The 22,542-nt window shown below is 35.0% G+C and overlaps 4 protein-coding genes across 8 annotated transcripts; 3 read left to right on the top strand and 1 right to left on the bottom strand.

Moving 5' to 3' along the window:
- The first annotated feature begins 1,456 nt into the window (after positions 1–1,456).
- Positions 1,457–8,106, top strand: LOC129294964 (heat shock 70 kDa protein 15-like). 2 transcript variants are annotated; one of them, XM_054933440.1, is made up of 10 exons: positions 1,457–1,589; positions 2,300–3,505; positions 4,133–4,360; positions 4,435–4,530; positions 4,679–4,918; positions 6,125–6,319; positions 6,412–6,558; positions 6,738–6,887; positions 6,962–7,092; positions 7,591–8,106. In XM_054933440.1, the coding sequence occupies exons 2-10, from the start codon at positions 2,336–2,338 to the stop codon at positions 7,793–7,795; spliced, it is 2,562 nt and encodes an 853-aa protein (XP_054789415.1). In that variant the 5' UTR covers positions 1,457–1,589; positions 2,300–2,335; the 3' UTR covers positions 7,796–8,106. The 2 variants fall into 2 exon arrangements, with proteins under 2 accessions (XP_054789415.1, XP_054789416.1); XM_054933441.1 differs by having other exon boundaries at positions 1,491–1,589; positions 2,325–3,505.
- A 2,537-nt stretch (positions 8,107–10,643) lies between these two features.
- LOC129294960 (trihelix transcription factor ENAP1-like) lies at positions 10,644–12,921 on the bottom strand. The gene has a single exon (XM_054933437.1). The coding sequence runs from the start codon at positions 12,227–12,229 to the stop codon at positions 10,985–10,987; it is 1,245 nt and encodes a 414-aa protein (XP_054789412.1). The 5' UTR covers positions 12,230–12,921; the 3' UTR covers positions 10,644–10,984.
- A 1,540-nt stretch (positions 12,922–14,461) lies between these two features.
- Positions 14,462–16,838, top strand: LOC129294959 (MAR-binding filament-like protein 1-1). 2 transcript variants are annotated; one of them, XM_054933436.1, is made up of 4 exons: positions 14,462–14,650; positions 15,589–15,635; positions 15,745–15,888; positions 15,982–16,838. In XM_054933436.1, the coding sequence occupies exons 1-4, from the start codon at positions 14,470–14,472 to the stop codon at positions 16,681–16,683; spliced, it is 1,074 nt and encodes a 357-aa protein (XP_054789411.1). In that variant the 5' UTR covers positions 14,462–14,469; the 3' UTR covers positions 16,684–16,838. The 2 variants fall into 2 exon arrangements, with proteins under 2 accessions (XP_054789411.1, XP_054789410.1); XM_054933435.1 differs by having other exon boundaries at positions 15,586–15,635.
- Positions 16,839–17,581: 743 nt separating this feature from the next.
- Positions 17,582–21,699, top strand: LOC129294956 (uncharacterized). 3 transcript variants are annotated; one of them, XM_054933430.1, is made up of 5 exons: positions 17,582–17,875; positions 17,975–18,497; positions 20,239–20,465; positions 20,635–20,681; positions 21,293–21,699. In XM_054933430.1, exons 2-5 carry the CDS (start codon positions 18,274–18,276, stop codon positions 21,308–21,310), a joined length of 516 nt encoding a protein of 171 aa, XP_054789405.1. In that variant the 5' UTR covers positions 17,582–17,875; positions 17,975–18,273; the 3' UTR covers positions 21,311–21,699. The 3 variants fall into 3 exon arrangements, with proteins under 3 accessions (XP_054789405.1, XP_054789406.1, XP_054789407.1); XM_054933431.1 differs by having other exon boundaries at positions 20,635–20,745; XM_054933432.1 differs by lacking the exon at positions 20,635–20,681 and having other exon boundaries at positions 17,585–17,875.
- The last annotated feature ends 843 nt before the right edge of the window (positions 21,700–22,542 follow it).

Genomic DNA, 22,542 nt, shown 5'->3' with positions numbered 1-22,542 from the left:
ACAGCTTATTGCTAAATCTTATGGTTACGATGAATATATATAGCTGCTTAGTATTCTTGTTTTGACATTTTGAGAGACATAACTCACTCTCCATAACGAACATTTCTCTTTAGTTTTTTCTTGTAATGATAATATTTTGCCTACAAAACTCTTAAGCTTAGGATCCTCTGGTGATGTTTCTTTTGATTCCTTTGATCATCAACCTTTTCAGGGCCTGTTTTGTGAGGTGAATGGTAAACGGTGTTGGCTCTTTTGTTTGTACTTTCTCCTGTATTTGTTTTTTTTGCTCCTTTTATTAATGTATAGTTCCATTTTCACTCGAAAATGAAAAAGAGTTTTCAGTTTGAAAACTAATTGTGAGAGATGAATGAATAATTATAAAAATAAGATTTTTTAGAATATAAAGTTTTTTTTATTGGGTATAGATGTCCTATTGGAGACAATTATGTTTGAAAGAAAATTGAGCACTAAATGTAGGCACATATTTTAGTGAAAATTCAAAACATTAATTTATCATATTGTAAGTGAGTAGTCATTTTTGTTGGATCCATTCCTGATAGTGATATAAATTAAACATTAGCAATCGTTATTTGTTTTGTTCATTAAAAAAATAATCATTATTTGTTTTTAGAATGCAAACTATAATAAATAAATATGAATAAATTGAAACCACATACATGAATCTATTTAGAGGCCTTAGGCCACTATCTCAGCTTTCTAAATGCACTCGTGACCCTAAAATTTCGTGAATTAATTGAAAGTCAAAACTAGATGGTATATTGTAGATTGTTAGGCTATATGTTTACACAAAGTCTGATATGAGAAATACTTACCTGGGTCGGGGTCAATGGGTGATCAAAAGTCTAATATGAGAAATACTGTTTATATTTAATTTACAAATAGCTTGACTTTTTATAACATACATATTTTTTGACCAGATTCCTAGAACTTCTACATCACATTTTAAATATATTAAATATTATATATTGAATTGATATATTGATTTACTTATTTTCACCCTAAATATTTAATTAATTACTGTTCGTAAAAAGAGTTTATTTTTGGTACAAGAATCTGAATAACTTTCGGTGAATTTTTCAGTTTCCTTTGTTAAAAAAAGAGAGATAAGAATCACTGATCCTGAACATATAGAAAGCCCATGATGGGCCCATCATAGTCCAACTTCTTGAAGTATTTAGTTGTTTTCATTTTTTCTGGCCAAATTTAGACGCGAAGAAAATGGAAAAGAAAATTCAGCAGTAGATGTTTCTAGAAGAGCTACGTCATTCTCCAGATCTCTCCAGCCGAGGACCAATACAACGGAGCAGATCAGCAGATCTCTGGCTTCACTCAAATAAAAAAAAAAATAAAAAAATAAAAGATGTGTTTTTTTTTTTTTTTGATTTCATAAAATAAAATTAAAATTAAAACCTGAACTCAACAACTCCGTACGAGGCCTCCCCACATATGCTATTCTGGCTTTCTTTTTAAGTCTCATCGACTCGACTTATTGGTGCTTTAGTCGTCCAAGGTTTCAGATTGTTCCAGAAGCTCTTCCCTTTTCCTCATCTCTTGGATCGCTGCGCCAGGTAATCCCTATTCCTATTTCTAGGTGATTCACGGTGCTTTAGGTTCCTTTGATCCCTGTTGAGATTGTAGATCTGTGACTTCGTCGTGCTTATGTCTCCGTGCATTTTTTCCCTGCATTAATCAGTGGTCGTATCTAATAATGTTTGCATTTATTGGAAGTTTTAATTTTTTGTTGTTCCTGCTTCATCCGTGGCAGTTGGTATTATGCATTGTATTTTCTGATTGGTTGTTATAAGTGTGGGTGGGGGCATGATTTAGTTCAAGCTTCAAAGCATTCGTTTTTCCCCTCTCCTTTTGCTCGGTTTGATTGAATGCGTTTGATTTGAGTTCTAAGCACGTTAACTGGTAGGCTTGCATGCTTAAAATAGCTACTTTCGTGTCATATGCTTCTTGATGTTGGCAATTTCTTACTGATGTTAGTTTTATCACATTCACCGAATTTCTTAGGCATGTGGTTTCGTCATGGTAAAGTAATTAAGAACACACCCCTCCCTCCAAACAAAAAAAATATGTTAGCTACTTTATGAGGCAATTAATTTATAGTCATTACACTTTTAGTACAGACCTATCTTTACTATCGCCCACATGGCATTTCTTTATGTCTGCATGGTCATTTCTCTTTGTCAGTTTCCTTACTTTATTGGACAAAAATCGGACATAAATGTAATGTTTTTTTTTTTTTGGTTCGGATATTCTTCTTGGCTAACAGACCTAAGGCCGGGGGATCATTTCAGTTTTTGCAACGATGAGCGTGGTTGGTTTTGACTTGGGTAATGAGAGCTGTATTGTTGCTGTTGCAAGGCAGAGAGGAATTGATGTCGTGCTCAATGATGAGTCCAAACGAGAAACTCCAGCAGTTGTATGTTTTGGTGACAAACAACGGTTTATTGGAACAGCAGGGGCGTCATCTACTATGATGAACCCAAAGAATTCAATCTCCCAGATCAAGCGACTGATTGGTAGACAATTCTCTGATCCAGAGTTGCAGCAGGACTTGAAGTTGTTGCCTTTTGTGGTAACTGAAGGGCCTGATGGTTATCCATTAATACATGCACGGTATTTGGGTGAAAATAAGACATTTACACCAACACAAGTTTTGGGAATGGTGTTGTCAAATCTCAAAGGCATAGCTGAGAAAAATCTCAGTGCAGCTGTTGTTGATTGTTGCATCGGAATTCCAGTTTATTTCACTGATATTCAGAGAAGAGCAGTCTTGGATGCAGCTACCATTGCGGGTTTGCGCCCACTTCGCCTGATTCATGAAACGACAGCAACTGCCTTGGCTTATGGAATTTATAAGACTGATCTCCCTGAAAATGATCAACTGAATGTTGCATTTGTTGACGTTGGACATTCCAGCATGCAGGTGTGCATTGCTGGCTTTAAGAAGGGGCAGCTGAAAGTTTTGGCTCATTCATTTGATAGATCTCTGGGTGGTAGGGATTTTGATGAAGTTTTGTTCCAACACTTTGCCGCAAAGTTCAGGGAAGAGTACAAGATTGATGTTTTCCAGAATGCCAGAGCTTGTCTAAGGCTGAGAGCTGCTTGCGAGAAGCTGAAGAAGATGCTCAGTGCAAATCCTGAAGCACCTCTTAACATTGAGTGCTTAATGGATGAGAAAGATGTTAGGGGCTTCATCAAGCGTGATGAATTTGAGAAATTAAGTGTTCCAATATTGGAACGTGTTAAAAAACCTTTGGAGAATGCCCTTGCAGAAGCAGGTCTTACAGTTGAGAATGTTCATATGGTTGAGGTAATTGGTTCAGGTTCTCGTGTACCAGCTATAAACAAGATATTGACAGAGTTTTTCAAGAAGGAGCCTAGGCGGACAATGAATGCAAGTGAGTGTGTTGCCAAGGGTTGTGCCTTGCAATGTGCTATTCTTAGTCCAACATTTAAAGTACGAGAGTTTCAGGTAATTTTTTCCCCAGCCCCTATGAAGCTTTTGGTGATTGGCTGCGCATGCCTGTTTTGATTTTGCCTCGCCTTTTATATCTGCATCTGTTAAACAGTTAGGACTGTGCAGTGTGTTTGGATTCCTCCTGCTCCCCACCTATGTTGATCCCTTGATGGAGATTATAAGAATTGGGTGGTTGGAGGGAAATAATTTCCCCTCTTTGGCCCACCACCGCATTTTGGTTTCTCTCCATATTTAAGAGTGGAAAGAGGGATGCCTCCCCCAACACAATAAACACATACACACTTGAATAACAAATATTTGTAAAGCTTACTTTCCCCTTCCCCTTCTCTATGTTTCAAACAAGAGCACGGTTCCCAGTCTCGTTCTATCCTTTTTTCCCCCCAATTCTATGCCCTCCTATTTGAAACTTCCACATTTTATTAGGATTGAACAGCTCAAGAATTCATTAAATTTAAATTTAAATTGCATGTTCTATTTAGTCTGATAAATTAGGCTTTCAGGAATTATGATTTTATCATATGTTATGCTCTTTAATGACTATTGTTCTGTAGTCGTAGTTCATGTTGAATTATACAAATTCTTGATTTTGCATCTGATTTATCTTTGTTAATGGATATGAAGGTCAACGAAAGCTTTCCTTTCCCAATTTCTCTGTCATGGAAAGGCTCTGGTCCAGACCAACAGGAGAGTGGACCAGATAATCAGATGAGTACTGTTGTTTTCTCTAAAGGAAATGTCATACCAAGCATCAAGGCTCTGACATTCTATAGGTCAGAAACCTTTTCTGTTGATGTACAATATGCTGATATGAGTGAGCTGCAAGCACCTCCAAAGATCAGCACATATACTGTAAGGCGTTTACTTTTTCCTATGTGATGTATTTCCTTTTTCATGGACAATCTTTGACCCTTGATTGTACGCAGATTGGCCCTTTCCCACCTACAAAAGTTGAGAAGGCAAAAGTTAAAGTGAAAGTACGATTGAATCTGCATGGAGTTGCATCTGTTGAGTCAGCAACTGTAAGTTTCTTTAGGCTATGGGTAATTATGGTTGTGATTGCTAATTTCCCCCCTGTTCTGTGACTTTTATTGTGAGGTTACTGTGGGTTCCTGTAGTAACGTGTAGAATATTTGTTCATTTGGTTTAATGTTTTTCTATTCTGTTTAGCTCCTGGAGGAGGAGGAAGTTGAGGTTCCAGTGGTCAAAGTACCATCTGGAGAACGTGCCAAGATGGACACTGATGAAACTCCTGCTGAGGCTGCAGCAGAGGCTGCTGCAGCACCTCCAAGCTCCAATGATGCGGATGTTGATATGCAAGATGCCAAGGCAGCTGTTGACACCCCTGGGATGGAAAATGGCAAGCCTGAGACTGGAGATAAGCCTGTGCAGATGGATACTGATATCAAGGTTGGTATTAATAACTGTGGCATACAAGCATATTTTCAGGTTTTAGATTTTAATTAAAGCTATTTTTAATTTGCAGTCAGATCATAATTTGTTACTATAATCTTGTATCAATATCTTGTGGTTTTCGGACTTCTGGAGGTTGTGACAATATAAAATGCAACTCATTTAAATTGGTAGTTACTTTAATAGAATGCTTGGTGATTGTGAATAGGATGGTGAGATTACAGTTATCAATGGTTCCCAAGGGAAGCATCTCTGCTATTTATGATCGTATAACAACTTTATAGAATGCTTCCTTTTCTATTTTTGTTGAATCTCTTTTTATCCTATGCATTTCCCCACCTTAACGGTCAGGTTTTTTTTTTCTTTTTTTCTTTTTCCCTCTGGCAACTTGCAATCTCTTTATCATAGATTCCTTTATGGCCTGTTTGGTTCATGGAACAATTAATGGAATGAGGATTCAGACTTTTCAGGGAATCCAGTGAGCATTGGTTTTGGGGCTTTCCTACTTCATTTTGGCATCCAAACTATTTTCAGCTAGGAATAGAAGGGGGATTACTAAGAATGGGCTTTACAGGAATGAAACCAAACGGGATGACAAGAAGGATATCAGTTATGATATTTATGATTATGGACTTATGGACAAATAAATTGATAGATTTCAATTTTAATAAGTTTGAATTGTGGAGGATGGCATTTGCGATTTATGGGATTTTGGATGATTGTTGGAGTTATTACAATTTAAAAGTTTTGTACAAGTTATTTTACTTTTCTATTTTATTTTAGTTATATAGATATATGCACTGTTCTCCCATCTTGCCATGCATTATGCATCATCATCAAGTTTATGTAGTTAATTTAACTTTAATAGGTAACCTGATATTGCAGCAGTTAAAGCTATCTAAACAAATTCACTTTTACTGATAATTGTTGTGCCTTTTCCAATTGAAAAATCTTTAATAGAAGTTTTACATTTTTGGGTTTACTGTGGATTTTCTTTTGTTTGAATTTTTTCTGCAATGGATGCAAAATATGAATTCCTGCTTTAGTGGAATTTAAGTCTACTCTTCACATAACTGCTCTGTTATGCAAAACCATGCTTGTTTTATAAGCTTCACTTGTTGGAGATTGTACTTCAAATAAGCATTCAAGCATCGTTAAACAATATGTTGCAATTTGACTGGCCTTTCCCCCCTACAATGGCAGGTTGAGGCTCCAAAGAAAAAGGTCAGGAAAACAAACATACATGTGACAGAGTTGGTCTATGGAGCAATGAGTCATTCAGATGTCCAGAAAGCCATAGAGAAGGAGTTTGAAATGGCTTTGCAAGATCGAGTGATGGAAGAAACAAAAGAAAAGAAAAATGCAGTCGAAGCTTATGTTTATGACATGAGGAACAAGGTGGGATATTATTCCTTTATTTACCCTTACATCTGATGTATATGCCTGTCTTTTGATGATTTCTGGAACTAATGTCACTCTCATCACTTCAGCTCAGTGACAAATACCAAGAGTTTGTCACTGATTCAGAGAGAGAGGCACTTACTGCTAGACTTCAGGAGGTGGAAGACTGGTTATATGAAGATGGTGAGGATGAAACTAAAGGTGTTTATGTTGCCAAACTCGAGGAACTTAAGAAGGTAAGAAATTTTCAGAAAGCAAAAGTTCCATCCCCGCCCCTCTAACCAAAAAGTGAAAAGAATTAGAAATAATCAGGATCGTTTAAACATCATCTTTACCTTTGTTGTGTACAAAAATGAGTACCACGAGGCATTTTCATGGTAGTTTGAATTTGCAATCTAATTATATCCAATTGCAGCAAGGTGATCCAATTGAAGAGCGTTACAAGGAATACATGGAGAGGGGCACAGTAATCAGTCAGTTGATCTATTGTATAAATAGCTACAGGGAAGCTGCAATGTCAAACGATCCCAAATTTGATCACATTGACATTTCTGAGAAACAGAAGGTAAATTGTCTATTTTTATACCCACACGTCTCTGTTGGTGGCTCTTGAAACTGTATCTAATTATTTGTTTGTAGGTTCTGAATGAATGTGTTGAAGCTGAGGCTTGGCTTAGGGAGAAAAAGCAGCACCAGGACTCTCTTCCAAAACATGCTACCCCTGTACTCTTGTCAGCTGAAGTAAGAAAGAAAGCTGAGGCGGTTAATAGGTATGTGATATTGTTCATTCTGTTGGTTTGGTTGCATTTAGTTCAGGTGTTTTTAGATGGTGTGGACTCCTGCCTGTTTGCTATTCCTATGCTCTTTTCTTTTGCTACGTTTGTTGTGATCCTTTTGTGTCGTTTTGTTCAATGCATTTTATAATGCTCACCGAACCAGCCTCTCTCAAGATGCATTCAAATCATGCTTATGTTCTGTTCTTTTGGCTGTTTTATTTAGCCAAACGTTAGGTTAGCAGCCTGCTTTAGGATTGAGCTTTTTTCTGCAACTGTCAAGTGTCACTAATGTCATTACTCGTATTTAAGGTAGTAGTTGAATTGAGGATTGAACCTAATTGCTGCTTGTGAACTTCTGGAGTTGGACAGGGTTGTTGAACCTACTCATAAAGTTGCTTATATTTTCTAGTTCCTTTCTTTTGCTGCAAGGTGATTTCCTCATGTGTTTGATATTCATCTATTCCGGTTTCAACTGTGTATTTGTTTCAACAGATTCTGTAAGCCAATTATGACAAAACCGAGACCAGCCAAACCAGCTACTCCTGAAGCGACAGGTACCCCGCCGCCTCCTTCTCCGGGTAGTGAGCAGCAGCAACCTCAGGAAGATGGTGACGCGAGCGACAATGCAGACCAGGCCCCACCAGCACCTACTGAACCGATGGAGACTGACAAGTCAGAAAATTCAGGCACTGCGTAATTTTTCTATGTAAAAGAATGTGAAGTTGGGGAGGGGGGGTTATAGCAGTGAGTGGCTGCTGGATGTTTGGTTTAGTGCCCTCTCTGTTGGGTGATTACAGGTATTTAGTTATTACTGTGGTGGTATTTGAAATCCTTTTTTTTTTTTTTTCAAACCCAAAGAAGGGTTGGAAGGGAAATCTATAGTGCTTGTTGTCTACTTTTCCCAAATGATGGGAAGAGGCCGAGTCCATCGAGGTCTTAAAAGTTTGTGTATGATTTCTTGAGTTAAACTGTAGCTTTGGTTTCAAAGAATTTACTTCCATTTCTTTCTGTACGGTACAACAACTTATTAATGTTTTATGCTATATGTTTGATTGTAGGAAGAAAGATTACAAGTATTTACAAAGTAAGGGAAAAAGAGTCATTTGCGTAGAATAGAATTTCTTGCTTCAATACAATCATTATGAACTCATAAACAGATTTAAGTTAGGGTTATGGGAAAGCGATTATAGAATGTATCAGGAGGACTTGTGAACAACCGAAAGAAATGTTTTCCCCCCGTTTCATGGATTGCGTCTTCAAAATGCGTTCTCTCGCTAAATCTTTAAAGGGCCCGTTTTCCGGATATAAAATGTTCATTCTTTCCCCGCCGTATTATTATTTCTAGCATGTGCTACTTTTTTTTTTTTTTTCAATAGATTGTCAGGCTTACTGGCTTGAATAAAGTAATCATAAAATACTTTAATCTTTTTAAAAAAAAACTGCGTTATTAGTATAGTAAATGCACAAATATGGAAAAAGCACTGTCAATTCAATTTTGTAAGAAAAATAGTGATAGCTTTGAGACGCAGGGGATTGGAAATCACATCCCATGGCATAAGTAAAAATTGAGTCATATAGTTTCTTTGCCCTCGTTGTAAGTTTTTTTTTTAAAGAAAACTTTCTTTGATATATAATATGCCATAATATCATCTAATAATTACTCTTTCATCGAGTGATATTGTAAATTGCCCTATAAAGAGGAGTGAAAAATTTTAATTCACTTCATTAACAAAAGTAAAAATTGAATTGAGATTTCTTTTAACAAATTGAACTATATAATAGACTTCCTTTGAGATACAGGCAAAATTAGTCCACATCATGTTTATGTTGTTGTTATATTATTCAAAAGCATTAATTTTATTATTATTTTCCGTTTAAGAACACTATAATTCCCACCCATAAAATTAATGTTTCAGTTTATGCTCCTTTTCATTTCATCTTATTTTACGGACAAAACATAACCATTAAAAATTGAAAACCTCCTATCTTTGAAAAAAAATTCTTTAGGTAATCTGAGCCCATGAAAGAACTAAATTTTGTGATGTCAGAAGTTAAACCCTGAATGAATCGTTAGAAAATCAAGAAATATGCTGTGGAAATGGAAGGCATTTACTGATAATTTCCTACCAATCTTTTCATTTTCCAAAAAGAAATATTCTTTATAAAATTATATTTTTCATTCCTTTTTTTTTAAAAAAAAAAAAGCCATATATATCAAACTGACTCATAGTTTGCCTTGGACTCGGAGGGTACCCTGTTTCAACAATTTGAAAAAGGTAACCGGTAAAGAAGACCCAAAAGCAATATCTACTTTGATTAAAACAAGACTTGGAATCATATCATATCATATGATGAGACTAAAACCAAATCATCTAAAGTTGAAAAATCTTTGAATTGCTGAAGCTGAATAAAAGAAGTACTTAGAACTATTTGGCTCAATTCCTTCATAACTCACTCTTAGGAGCCGTTTGGATGCTGGAAAGAAAGTGAATGTAATGGATTAAATTAATATAAATAAAAAAATGAATTAAATTACCCTCATCTTCATAGCCATGGTAAGCATGATAAAATTCAATATCATATAATACAAATGTAAGAATCATCACACTCTTCACAAACATCATGAATCATGACTCCTATTTTCATAAATTAAATTATCCTAATCTCTCTGAATAAGGTTGACTTATCTCCTTTTCAAATCTTAATCATTTTATTTTTGTCTTCATTTCTCCAATTCATTCAATTCCATTCCTTTCTAGTAACAAACAGCCCTTAGAGATTAAGATTTTATTCCTATATCTAATTCTCTTGCTTTGTCTTTTCTGGTATGAATCACAGTTCTCATGGAAAGACTTATCCTTAGATTTCATGAAATGGGACCACCTTCAAGAAAGTCTATTCAATCTCATTCCCACTCGCACCAATTCTCATTGGCACACAACTATACTTTCTCCACTCTTTTGCTCTTTTCATTCAGGGAGAATGATAATAAAATCCGAAAAGAGAAAATTAATGATAGTTAGATTCCCCACAAAATTTTATAAAAATGAGTTGTAAATATGGATTTGGATAATTGTAAACAGAAATACCAATTGCAAACTGATAGTTAAATTTAGAATTTAAATGTCTTATTTACAATTGGAACTTCTGAATTTGATATTATTTGAATAAATATTTGCACCTTATTTTTTAGAAAATTTTATCGGGAGCTTATCTGTCATTCTCTCTTCTTTATAAGGGCATTATGGTACATTTATTTTTATTTTCATTTAATAAAATACTAAAAATAAGCTCCTTTCCCATATTCTTAACACCATACCAAACACATTCAAGGTAATGAATATCCCATTCTATTCAATTACCAACCTTTCTATGAACCAAACAACACCTTGGTATTCAATATCACCAACTACAGCCTCAGATATCTTTCTTCTAAGTAGGGATCTACATCTTTTCTTGTGGCAATGACATTTGATTCTAACAGAAGCTGACTCTTTTTCATTTAACACAGTTATGGACAGTTTCACTGAGAATGAAAACTCCAATAAGGGAAATGGAAATCAGAAGGATTGCAAAAGAAGCATCTATTTAGTACAAATAAGATTGAAATGTGGCAAAAGCTTCCCATAACAAGCCAAAAACAGGCAACTACTTATGCAATAAGCAAAAGACTAGGCTAAACTTGAACCTAAACATGGCAATAAAAATACAGTATGGACTATTCAGTTTTCGGTATTCTTTGTACCGTGTAACATTCCTGGCAAAAGTCTTGCCTTATCATAAATTTGAAGGGGCAAAACGCCCAGAATATAATACCAAGTACAACAGCTAGCTGTCTACATACTATGCAACGAAACAAACAGAACAACAATGTATAAACATTACATTACATACCATTCTCAGCAGATTCGTCATTCTCCTCCTCATCTCTCTGCTGCAGTTTTGCAATCTCGTTCTGCACTTTCTCGAAAATTTGCCTCTTCTGCATTTCCAATTCTTTATGGAAATCCATCCTCATCTTTTCTAGTTCCACCATCTGTTGCCTTTTGTTGTTTTCAATTTTCTCATATATCTCACCGAATTTCTGAATGGAATCAGCAAGTAATTTGAAGGAAGAAGTCTCATCATTGTTCTTTCTAGAACTTTTTTTCTTTGGGTGGAGCCCAACCGAATCTTCTTCACCAGTAGACTCTGAATTCCCTGGACTATCCCTCATTTCATCAAACACATTTGCACGGTTCAAGTAAACTCTAGGGTTCGAGAAAACATACTCTCCTGAGTCCAAACCACAAGATAGACCAGCTTGTTGTTGAGGAGAGGACAACAGCTTATCCATCCTGCTAAAATAAACCCATTTGCAGGTTCCACCACCCATTTCTACTAATTTGGCCTTCTCCTTTTTGTACTTTTTCTTTAATGTATCGAGTCTATTCCTACACTGCGTATCTGTCCTTTCAGTTTTTGAAACTTCTTTTACCCTTTCTGCAACTTCTTGCCATTCCTCAGACCGAAGACTTTTTTTTCCACGTTGAATAAACCGGTCACCCCAAGCATCAAGAAGAACAAATGTCTCATGCTCAGTCCAGTCAGTAAGGGCATTTCTACCACCAAATGCTGGTTTAGGAGCTGAAGGAGCTGCAACTGCAGGTGCAGGCACACGGGGTGCAAATTCATAAGTTGAAATCAAACTCTTCAGCTTTCTCTTTTTTGGGTGAGATTCTAAATCATCTTCAATCCTTATGGTGTAACTTTTCTGCTTATCATCATCATCATCATCATCATCATTGTCATCAGAGTCATCGTCACTATCATCCCCATCTCCATTCTCTTCTTCTTCTTCTTCATCACCATTGTCATGGCCATCTTTCTGGGGAACATGAATACCATTACCTTGATCATTGTCTTCATCATCACCATCACCATCATCATCATCTTCTTCCTGTCCTAACTGTTCTCCGTCATCTTCTTCCTCATAATCATTATCATCTTCAGCATATTCACTTCTAACTGGCAGCGAATGTCGAGAGCTCCCAACTGGAAGTTTCTGACCATTCAAATAACCATAACCTTGGTGATGACTTACATCATATGGGGTAGGGGCATACTTTGCATCATCCTCAGTGTCATCCATTTCAAAATAAAATGGAATTGCTAGGAAGTAAAGCCACAGAACTAATATTTCCCTTAAAAGATAGACTGAAAAGGATGTACCTCTTAGCTTCAAACAACAAGCCTTAAGACAGCAAGATCATTAACTCCTAAATCCTAACTCAATGATTCACGTTCCTGAATCAGCCCCCAAAATCTTTCTTTCCAGTTTTTCTGAAGGGTAGAGATTATAGAATATTATAGGACAACCAGATCATCACCAAAAATCAACTTTCCACCAATATTCCAATTACTTATCATGCAAAGAGAAGTGATACTTCTTTCCGAGAAAAATCGCCCAGATTTCCTTCTTTCTAAAGTCATATTTTCCCTCGAAAACAAAGGCAACAAGTACAGCTCCAATCAAGGGAAAACCCCAAATCAACAAGCCGAAATCAAAGACACATCACTTTTACCTGAAAAACCGAAGCTTGCTAGTTCCCAGAAACGAAATGATCCAAATTTCCAAACTTTTCATGAGAACGGAGCTTCCCAGATAGGCAAATTCTGTAATTTTTAGAACAAAAGGGAATAAAATTCAGGGAGAAAAAGAAGATGATGTGAATTGGGAAAGTAGGAACTGGAAGAGAAGTTGCAGAGTAAACCAGGCGAGAAAAATGATTGATGCTAATGTGAGCCGGGGGCATTTACCACTTCGAGTTCGCATTTTCTTACTTTGAAATTGTCTTTTTTTTTTTTAATATATATCGAAATTGTCTTGTTATTATCACTTGGAGCTATACATTTGTTGGGAAGTACAACGGAGCTTCTGGATCTTGCCTTTCTAGATTCCTTATATCTCATCTGGGCTTGTGTAATGTGCAAGGTACTGAAAACCGGACCGGTCATTGAACCGGCCAAACTCAGGGGTCAGGGGTCATGGGTTCAACCGGGGGTCAAACCGGAGTCAGACCGGTCATAATAAAATAATATAATTTAAATAAAAAATGTATTAATTCTCAATACATTCATACATATCCAAATCTTAATATCTCATATAACATATAACAATAATTGTAACAATAATAAAGTATAACAACATTTCTATATTTTTTTAAAATAAGGTTAACTAAATGATAAAAAAATTTCAATGAGTTAAAATAATAGAAATAAAAATTTATTTTAAAATAAAAGATAATAAATGAAAGTGATATATTTTAAAAATTATTTAATTAAATAATTCAAATTAAAAAATAATATAATATAATATATATTTATACTTTTTGATTTCTTTTTACTTGTTTCATCCCCTTATCTGACATAAGTATATTTTTTTTACCCTATGACTCATATTGACCTATCATTAATCATTATCATGTTAAAAATAAATATATATCTTAATTAATTATTATTTTTTTTTTAAATTTCAACCCGCCCAACCCGCCTGAACCGAGGGGTTGGGCGGGTTAATCCGGGTTAATCCCGGGTCACCCGGGTTAACCCGGGTTAACTGAAAACAAAAAAAAAAAAGAAAACCGGACCGGACACATGGCCGGGTCACCGGTTCACCGGTCGGACCGGCCGGTCCGGTCCGGTTTTAAAAACAATGATAATGTGTTACTATGAGGCCTCCATTGATCCTTTTGGGTTTTGATCCCTTAGGTCCATTTTTGTTTAATATTTAAAAAATAATCACATGTTAACTAAAATTATAACACCAAATTCTAGTTTTTTTATTTTCTGTTCTTACCAGTTTAAATTTTAATGCAATAATGAAGACTTAGTTTCCTTTTAATATGATATTACTGTACTATATAAAAATAAATAAAAATTTATTAAATCATCAATTTCACTTAAACAATATAGCTCGTACAGTACTTCTTATAGAGTGGTATACGATTAATCTCAACTTCAATTAATATATTTTGCCTTTTTACCCAAAAAAAATAAAAAAATAAAAAAGATTGGTACCCTATAAATTAAATTAAATTCTTTCCATTCATATTTTTATACACACAGAGAAAGAGCAAGGCATGAAAATTTAATTGTATGATACGTGTATCCCATAATTGTATTCTACTCACCTCTTTTCTCAATGCACGTACTATGATTGATCAGATCACTAAGCAACAAATTTTCCCAAAAAAGGAAAAAGAATTCGTTGCATTTGCATTCCGTTTTCAGTTAAAGTAGTTCAACTTGGGGGGCGGGGAAACAATATATATCAACAGAAGAAAGCATTCTCTATTTCACAATATACCATTTCCGGAAAATCACCGACACATGGCGACTTCATGCTGCTTGCGTTTTGAGCTCTCCCTCTTTCCCGTCTCTTCTTCTCAGACTAAGAGCAACTTCAGAGGAATCAGAGTTCCCATGGCTGCTGCAAGTTCCCATCAAGAACACTCAAGTCGGCGCTTTCTTCGTCCTCTGGGATTGAGACCCAATGCTCTTGTCCCCATTAGTGAGTTCAAGATTCTTACTGTTTCCATGTTTGCTCTATTTAACTTCTTTGCACAATATTCCAGAAATTAGTTTGATGCATGGGTGACTCTTGGTCTTCCTTGTGATGAATGTTGACATCAGTATCATCATTCTGGTCCGTTTAATAAATATAGCTTCATGAGTATACATGCACTGAAGATTTTTCTTACTATCCCCATGTCTGTTCTACTTGCTACAATATTCCAGGAATTAGTTTGGTGAATGACTCTCTTCTTTGTAATGAATCTTGCAATCAGTATCATCATTCTGATCCGTTTAATGAATATAGCTTCATGTCTATATATATTCACTGAAGATTTTAATTTCTTACTGTTCCCATGTCTGTTCTTACATCTTGGCACAATATTCAAGAAATTAGTTTGGTGAATGACTCTAGCTAAGTCTTCCTTGTGATGAATCTTGGAATCAGTATCATCATTCTGATCTGTTTAATGAATATGGCTTCATGCCTGTACATGCACTGAAGATTTTTCTTACTGTTTCGATGTCTGTTCTTACTTCTTGCCACAATATTCCAGAGATTAGTTTGGTGAATGACTCTAGCTAAGTCTTCCTTGTGATGAATCTTGAAATCAGTATCATCATTTTGATCCGTTTAATGAATATAGCTTCATGTCTGTACATGCACTGAAGATTTTTCTTACTGTTCCGACGTCTGTTCTTGCTTCTTGCCACAGTATTCCAGAAATTAGTTTGGTGAATGATTCTATGTTTTCTTTGCGATGAATCTTGCAATCAGTATCATCATTCTGATCCGTTTAATGAATGTAGCTTCATGTATATATGCACTAAAGATTTCCTTTCATGAACCCATTTTGTTTGTGTTATCATCTTTTAGTCTTTGGTTTATATAACTACTTCATTGACTTCTGTAATTAATCATTTTTGTTTCAGAAGAAGGTGAGGAGAAGACACCAGCGTGCAGCCAAATCCAAAACAACGAGGTTCTGAAATGCTGCTAAAGTCATGACAATCATTGGCTTATTATTATACTTCTATCATTGGGATTTTTTCCCCAAGTGTTCTAAACAGAGTAATAACTTGCATGAACAGATTGCAACTCAACTGGGCAGATCATTTTTGTTTCAGCCTTCCACAAGTGCCAGCTTAGGATTAATCTCCTTCATAGTAGGTCTGGTTTCTGGTTATGCAGCTAATCTGAAAGATAAGGCTGTTGCTTATGAACGTATAGAAAAAGTAAGCCTCTGCATAATCTCACCCTTCAATCTCTTGGAAACTTGATTGCTGTTGATCATAACTCATATCAATTTATGTTGATGTTCAAATTAGATGGGAAGGAAACTGAACGAGAAAGAAGCTTTAATCCTTAAGCTTGTATTTGAACTCTCTGAAGTTTCAGAGTTGCTGAAAATCAAGCGTGATGATGAAAAGCAAAAAGTAGAACCTCTATCCAGAGAGCTGATGACCACAAAGGAAGATCTGCAGAAATCACAGGCTAAGCTCCAAAGTGCCTGCCATGAACTGAGAGCTGCTCTGAAGGACAGTGCTATGATGCAGAAAAAGTTAGATTGTGTCCAGAAAAAACTGAAAACTTCGGTGAAGGATTTGAATGTAGAGAAAATGCTAGTTGCTTCTTTGAAGGATGATGTACAACTATTGCAGAGTCAAATGGTCAAAGAAATACAGGTCAGAAGATATTTTGAACTGAACCTGAAGGAGGCTGCCAAATCAGTAGAAGTAATGTATCAGAAAGCAATGACCCTTTCTGATAAACTAAAGAGGTTTAATTCTCGCATTGCTAGCCTTGAAGGTGAGAGAGAGCGTCTTCATAAACTTCTTAAAGATGAGAAAAGAACATCCACACAGACCCAAAAAAATCTCGAAGATGCCCAGAATCAGATCATGAAACTTGAGCAGGAGAGAGAGAATTTAGAGAGCAAAGCAAATAAACTTGAGGAGGAACTAGCTTCTGCCCAGGGTTGTGAGATAATTGAGCATCAAGAATCAGAAGTAGCTGGAAATGAAGGCTAAAGTGAAAGCGAAGACACACGGATAATATGCAGAGAACCAGTTTGTGTACAGATGAGAGATACTGAGACAGGTATAGATATTAAGAATTGATTTGCTTACCTATACAAGAACAGTTTTTGTTGTCCCAAAAGAGGATCAATAAAGTTTTGTGTTCCAAAAAGGATCTTAATTGGTTGCTTTCACTTCAATTTTTTTTGTTAATATCTTTGTTGGTATTTTCTTAAGGGTAATTCTATGATACATGGCATCATCATGTTTAGGCCATCATAACTCTTATTATTACTTGAGTCAGGTGGTATTAGTTATCTGAGTATTGCTTGCTCCATCTAGTTAGTTAGTAACTAACTGCTTCTCTGGTTAGATATTAACTAACTAATATATTCTGTTTACTAATTTTTAACAATTATAATGCCAACTATTAGGAGAGCATTTCAAATAAGAGATGAGATGAAAATAATTATTATACTATTGATGACACTTGAAGCAAGGATTATTTTGTTAAGGAAACACACATGATATTAATTAAGTGAAATAAATTATCAAAATGATTGGCTTGTCTTAAAGATGCCTCATCAAATTTTTAATTTTTCAATGTGGCATATTAGTAATTAGCAAAGTTAAAATATGGTACCATACCACTAATTGGGAATTTTGATGCCTATTTTGAGATAATTTTAATAGATTGTATTCTTATATTTTTATTTGAAAAAAATAAATATAGCAAAAGGAATTTTTTATTTTTATTTGAAATTTTTTTAATAAAAAATAAAAAATTGGACAATATATATTTTAATTAATTAAAAATAAAGATAAGTAAGACATGAAATGTTAAACTGAGATATTTAGATTTTAGACTCAAATCATTCAATTCAATACAAACCATTGAGGCTGCTTTCGTACCCTAATTTCTCATTTCTCATTTCTCAAAACGACGAGTAATAACTGTAAACGGCATATTCATTGTTCCTCTGCTCAGGTTCTGCAAAATCGTTCTCTCTCAATTCAATCTCGCCTAAAAAGTTCTAGCCGGAGAGGGACACTTCCAAATCCCAGAAATTCATTTTCTTATCGATCTCAAACTGTTCACTCAAGTTTTTTCTGGTCAGGTTCTGGGCAAGTTCTCTAGTCTGAGGCCGGAGCCTGTCTAAACATTTTGCAGGAATTTGCTACTGTATCAACCTCCGTAACAAAAGTAGGAATTTATTTAATATTTCTCTAGTTTTCTACCCCGCTTCAATCATGATTTTCTTTCTTGAAATTTTTGGTGACTTTCTTGCATTATTGTTTCCAGAATCTAGATCTGAGCATCTACATGGTTCTGAGTTCGGGTTTGGATGGAGAATAACCAAATGATTGGAATTGAAGAGTGAATGTTTCTAAGCTTGATGATGCTTTGTGAGAATTTGGGTTTCTAAAACTCGATCACTTCTCTGAAGGACGAGCTCTCCGGCTTCAATTGCTTAGATTTTAAGTGTTTTATAGGGATGAGCTGTGTGGCTACGATTCAAGTATAAGAATCTGGGTTGATTCCTATAGGAAATTTTCTTTCTCAAGTTTCCGGAGGATCAGGTGTCTTGAGAACTCGCCGTCATGTTCTATGGTGCGGTGGTCTGGGACCCTTGGCTTATTGTCGCTCAAATTGTCTGTCTTCAATGTTTATATTATATCACTCTTGGAGTGTTCCTATCGATACTTGTCGGGACTCGCGTATCTCGGTTAAGCCTCGTATATTTCTTTGATTATGTGACCATCACTACCTCTACCGTTACTGGTTGGTGTGTTATTGCCTCATTTCTGCTCAGCTCTTTTGCAGGGTAAATATTATCTTTTACTTTATTGCCCTAACAAGTTTATTGAGATCCTAATTCATGATTATGTAATCAATAAACTAAAATTGATTAAATATGTTATAGCTAATGATGTATTTTGTGTCTGTGCTCCTTTACATATCATTCATGGAAACATGAATTCTCCCCAGTGTTGCTACTCTCTAGTTATTTGAATCCTTAAATGAATATTTCACATTACTTTTTTGCCTTCCCTCTTGCTTTGAATTGCTTGTGACCTGATTCACATAATACAGATGTGAAACTGAACTTGGTGGATATGGATTTTCATTAGATTGTTCTTAATTCTCACAATTCTTGTTTGGCTTCTCTTTTAATTTTATTTTATTGTTTTGTCCGCTTGCTTATAACTGCAATCATTCTGAAATCAATTCTGTCTGTTGTGCTTAACATCAGACTGTTTTGGGTGAAATGTGTAAAATTCAGCCCTCTGTAATACGTAATTTTTTTCATATTCACTCTTCTGCCGTATTTTTCTGACACTTATTTAGTTTCTATTATTTACAAAACTAGCACACTACCTCTGCTTTGTACGAAATTCAACGAATAGTCCCTCCATCCCTAAATATAGTACCCAATTTTTTTAAGCCGTTGTCCCTTTTTATGACACCTTGTTCAAAATTCTAGGATGTTTTAACAGATATTTCCACATATATCTCTATTTAATGATTTTTCCCCAGCCCAATAAATGATTTTACCATCATAAAAGAAGGAAAGCATTTAATTAGGGGTAGATTTGGAAAGAAGAACGAAAACATTTTGACACAAGCCACTTCCTTGGTCTCCATGATTTTGGCAACTGGGTAGCATAGTTAAGGACAGAGGAAGTATAAGGATTTATAAAGAGACCATGTCTAATGATAAACAGTAAGGTAAGACTATCATCCATTATTCTTTTGTATATTGACTCATTTATTGTTAATAACTGTCTTTAAATAAGAGGTTCTCCTCTTTGATTACCTGGCATGTACTTGGTGATCTTCATTTTAGCCTGCTTGTTTGTAACTTGTACATAGAATGATAGAGTAATATCTGGTGACTAGTATGTTCCTTATCTTTTAAGTGAGGGGTATAGTAAAGTTACAAAACTTATTAACATGGGGTTTTTTTCCCACTTGCTAAAACATTGTTGGCTGTTAGAACTTAGAAGTCATGGATCTTTGGTGCATACAAATAAGAGAGACACCCGATTGTCTGCTAGGATTTTACACGTTCTGTCACTTATCTTCGAAATATAACCTATGAACTGTATTTATACTTTTTCTACAGGTCAGTCTTTTTAAAAGTTGCATGCTATATAATAGGTTGAACCTGAATATCAACATTGTGATTGTGAGACCTGGTTACTCTTTATGTTTGCTTATCTCTTAACTGAAATTCTCCATACTATCACAGCATTATAAGGAAATGAAATCTTTGAGTTTTCTTTTTCCAGTATCTAGTGTCAACCAGTTAGTCTTTGGTAGCTTATAGAAACATAAACAATAATTGGGTTTTGGAGCAAATTTGCCTATTTCTTGGGAGATCTGATGCTTCTATTGATGTTTTATGATTTGTTTTGGGTTGTTATTTGGAGGAGGGATTAAAAAAGGCATTTGTGGCAGTTATGGGGTATCATGGGGTTTGTATATCTCTTGTATTTTGGCTTATAAACATGAACTTTTATGGCTGTTTGTATTGTACTTAGTCTACAATATTTTTTTGGCAGGTCTGTATATATGCTTTATTTAATTGAAAGGGCAAAGAAATGCTTGGATTTTTCAGCCACCCTCTACATCATCCATCTTTTTATATGCATTGTGTATGGAGGTTGGCCATCTTCAATCACTTGGTGGATTGTGAATGGTACTGGAATTGCTGTGATGGCATTACTGGGTGAATACCTGTGTATCAAACGTGAGCTCCGGGAGATACCAATTACACGATTACGTTCAAGTAAGAACTTTATCATTTAAGGCTGTTTGGCTGACTTGGTTTTGGTGATTTGTTTGGCTGATTAATTGATGTGTGCACCATTTGAAGATCTGTTTATGCACAATTGCACATGATCTGTTGTTTTACCAATGTCCCTCATTTGTTTTATATTATATTTGGGTTGTAACAGCATCAGGTTTGGATAGGGTTGTGGCTAGACAAACCCCAATAACCCAGGTCAGAATATCTTGACCCTACACAGCCCAATCATGATTATGCTTCTTCAGATTGGGTCTCTCAGGTGTGTTTGGTAGTAGCATTATGAACATTTTAACACTGGACTTGGGTTGGGCAGCCCCTAGCAAAACACTGCTTATGTGGGTGGCAAATGGTGCTTCTAACTAAATATGATTATATCAGTTGGCTTGTGAAAAAAGAAGAAGAATATTGTACCAGTTAGTCCGCCCGATGTCTTGAAAACATTGACCTTAGACCCCACTTTGGATGGCTAGGAGGGGTTCCATCTCTATGTTGTTTGGCCGCTGCCCCCTTTTTTTTCAATTTGTTTTTACAATTTTACCTTTGAAATTTTTATGGTTAACTGTCTGCACATTCTTGCAATGTTAAAACTCATTTCAATTTCATTTTGTCGTATTGCTGTCTCTCTGATTGAACTGAACTAAGATGTTGGTTAATTTGTAGTTTTTTTTTTTTTTTTGCAATACTTTCTTCCTCTTGAATGTCAAAGATTAGTTGGACACGTAGATGCATTCACAAGCAATCAGTTTCATGTTTTGCCAAATATTGGCTTGCTTTACCTTTGATTTGATTTAGCCGAGTTCTTGCAGATGTTTGATTGGCAGTGAGTTGAAGTCAAGAATTGTTGTGTTCGGGAATCATATCAGCACGTGTTTCTATGCTTCGAAATTCAAATTTGGATGATCTTCAAGATAGAGCCCATGAATTGAATGATTATTCATGCTACTGGAGGATTTATTCTCTCTAATATATTGTTCCTTAGTTTCTTAGAAATCCAAACATAGATTATCCCGCTAGACTAGTACATCATTTTTGAAGAAACCCTGAAAACTTTAATGGAAGTAATTCTTTTTCTCCTTATTTTTATTTTTCTTTTCTGTTGTGAGTTTGCTGATCTGTTTAAGATCTTAAAAGCATGTCATAATTATGTTCACTGACATTCAATGGGGTTGTTAAATATAATAGATCTCTGCGATTACCTTTTTTCTCCTTCAAACCTTTTGATTTGAGACAAGCATGCGCTTTCAAATGGTTACTTTGCATTATGATTTAGTGCATTGTTGGTTTGGTATGTTTCGATGGTTTTCAACATAAAACCAAACATACTGTCAATTATTGGTTTTTGCTATCTCTTTGGATTCTCAATCTAGCTGTTAAGTAATATACGTGCCTGTTTGGTTAAGCAAAATTAATCCATTTTTAAGTGAAAAAATGGATTAACCAAAAAAATGCCCAAACGCATGATTTTCATTTAATTGATTTTTTGGTTAAAATCAATTTTTCTCAAAGGCTGGCAATTCGAGCTTCTGCACAAAATCAATCAAAAAGAGGTGGAGAAAATTACAAAGAAAGACTCAAAAAAAAAAAAGCTCAAAATTTAATAAAAATAAAACCAATATATATCTTACTTCTTAAAGAAAATATAACAACTTTAACAATATTAAATACAAATTTATTAATAATTTAATTTTGAAATACAATGTCCTTTATGATAATTTATATAATTAAAATTACTTCTGAATAAATTATTCAAACATATTCAATTTTGTTAAAATTAATTAAAAAATAAATATCTAAATAGATTAAGTTATAACATAAACAATTATGATTAAAATCTATCACTTAATCAATTATTTTTATAATTTATTATACCTAACTAAAATTCAAACGGGCACTACATTTTAAGCTACTGGCATTCGTGTGCATGCTAGCCTGTGAAATGAATTTGCATTATACAATAGATTATCTGGATGAAAGTCTTCGTTGAGGTTTGTAATCAGGATAGTAGCATTATCATTGTCTTTAAATTCTTGTCCCCATATCATCAAATAACCCATCT

This window comes from Prosopis cineraria, unplaced genomic scaffold (assembly GCF_029017545.1).
Source record: "Prosopis cineraria cultivar Desert tree isolate PC_DT_omini unplaced genomic scaffold, ASM2901754v1 PC28, whole genome shotgun sequence".
In the NCBI taxonomy this organism is placed as follows: Eukaryota; Viridiplantae; Streptophyta; class Magnoliopsida; order Fabales; family Fabaceae; genus Prosopis; species Prosopis cineraria.
Note: the sequence above shows the minus strand (reverse complement) of the source record. Positions and strands in the feature narration are given on the sequence as shown.

Coding starts and splice junctions, on each gene's coding strand:
- LOC129294964 (XM_054933440.1), top strand. CDS start 2,336: ATGAGCGTGGTTGGTTTTGACTTGGGTAATGAGAGCTGTATTGTTGCT. Junction 6,559..6,737: donor AACTCGAGGAACTTAAGAAG/GTAAGAAATTTT, acceptor ATCCAATTGCAG/CAAGGTGATCCAATTGAAGA. Junction 7,093..7,590: donor AAAGCTGAGGCGGTTAATAG/GTATGTGATATT, acceptor TTGTTTCAACAG/ATTCTGTAAGCCAATTATGA.
- LOC129294960 (XM_054933437.1), bottom strand. CDS start 12,229: ATGGATGACACTGAGGATGATGCAAAGTATGCCCCTACCCCATATGAT.
- LOC129294959 (XM_054933435.1), top strand. CDS start 14,470: ATGGCGACTTCATGCTGCTTGCGTTTTGAGCTCTCCCTCTTTCCCGTC. Junction 14,651..15,585: donor CAATGCTCTTGTCCCCATTA/GTGAGTTCAAGA, acceptor TTTTTGTTTCAG/AAGAAGGTGAGGAGAAGACA. Junction 15,636..15,744: donor GCCAAATCCAAAACAACGAG/GTTCTGAAATGC, acceptor TTGCATGAACAG/ATTGCAACTCAACTGGGCAG.
- LOC129294956 (XM_054933430.1), top strand. CDS start 18,274: ATGTTCTATGGTGCGGTGGTCTGGGACCCTTGGCTTATTGTCGCTCAA. Junction 18,498..20,238: donor CTGCTCAGCTCTTTTGCAGG/GTAAATATTATC, acceptor TTTTTTTGGCAG/GTCTGTATATATGCTTTATT. Junction 20,466..20,634: donor AATTACACGATTACGTTCAA/GTAAGAACTTTA, acceptor GGGTTGTAACAG/CATCAGGTTTGGATAGGGTT.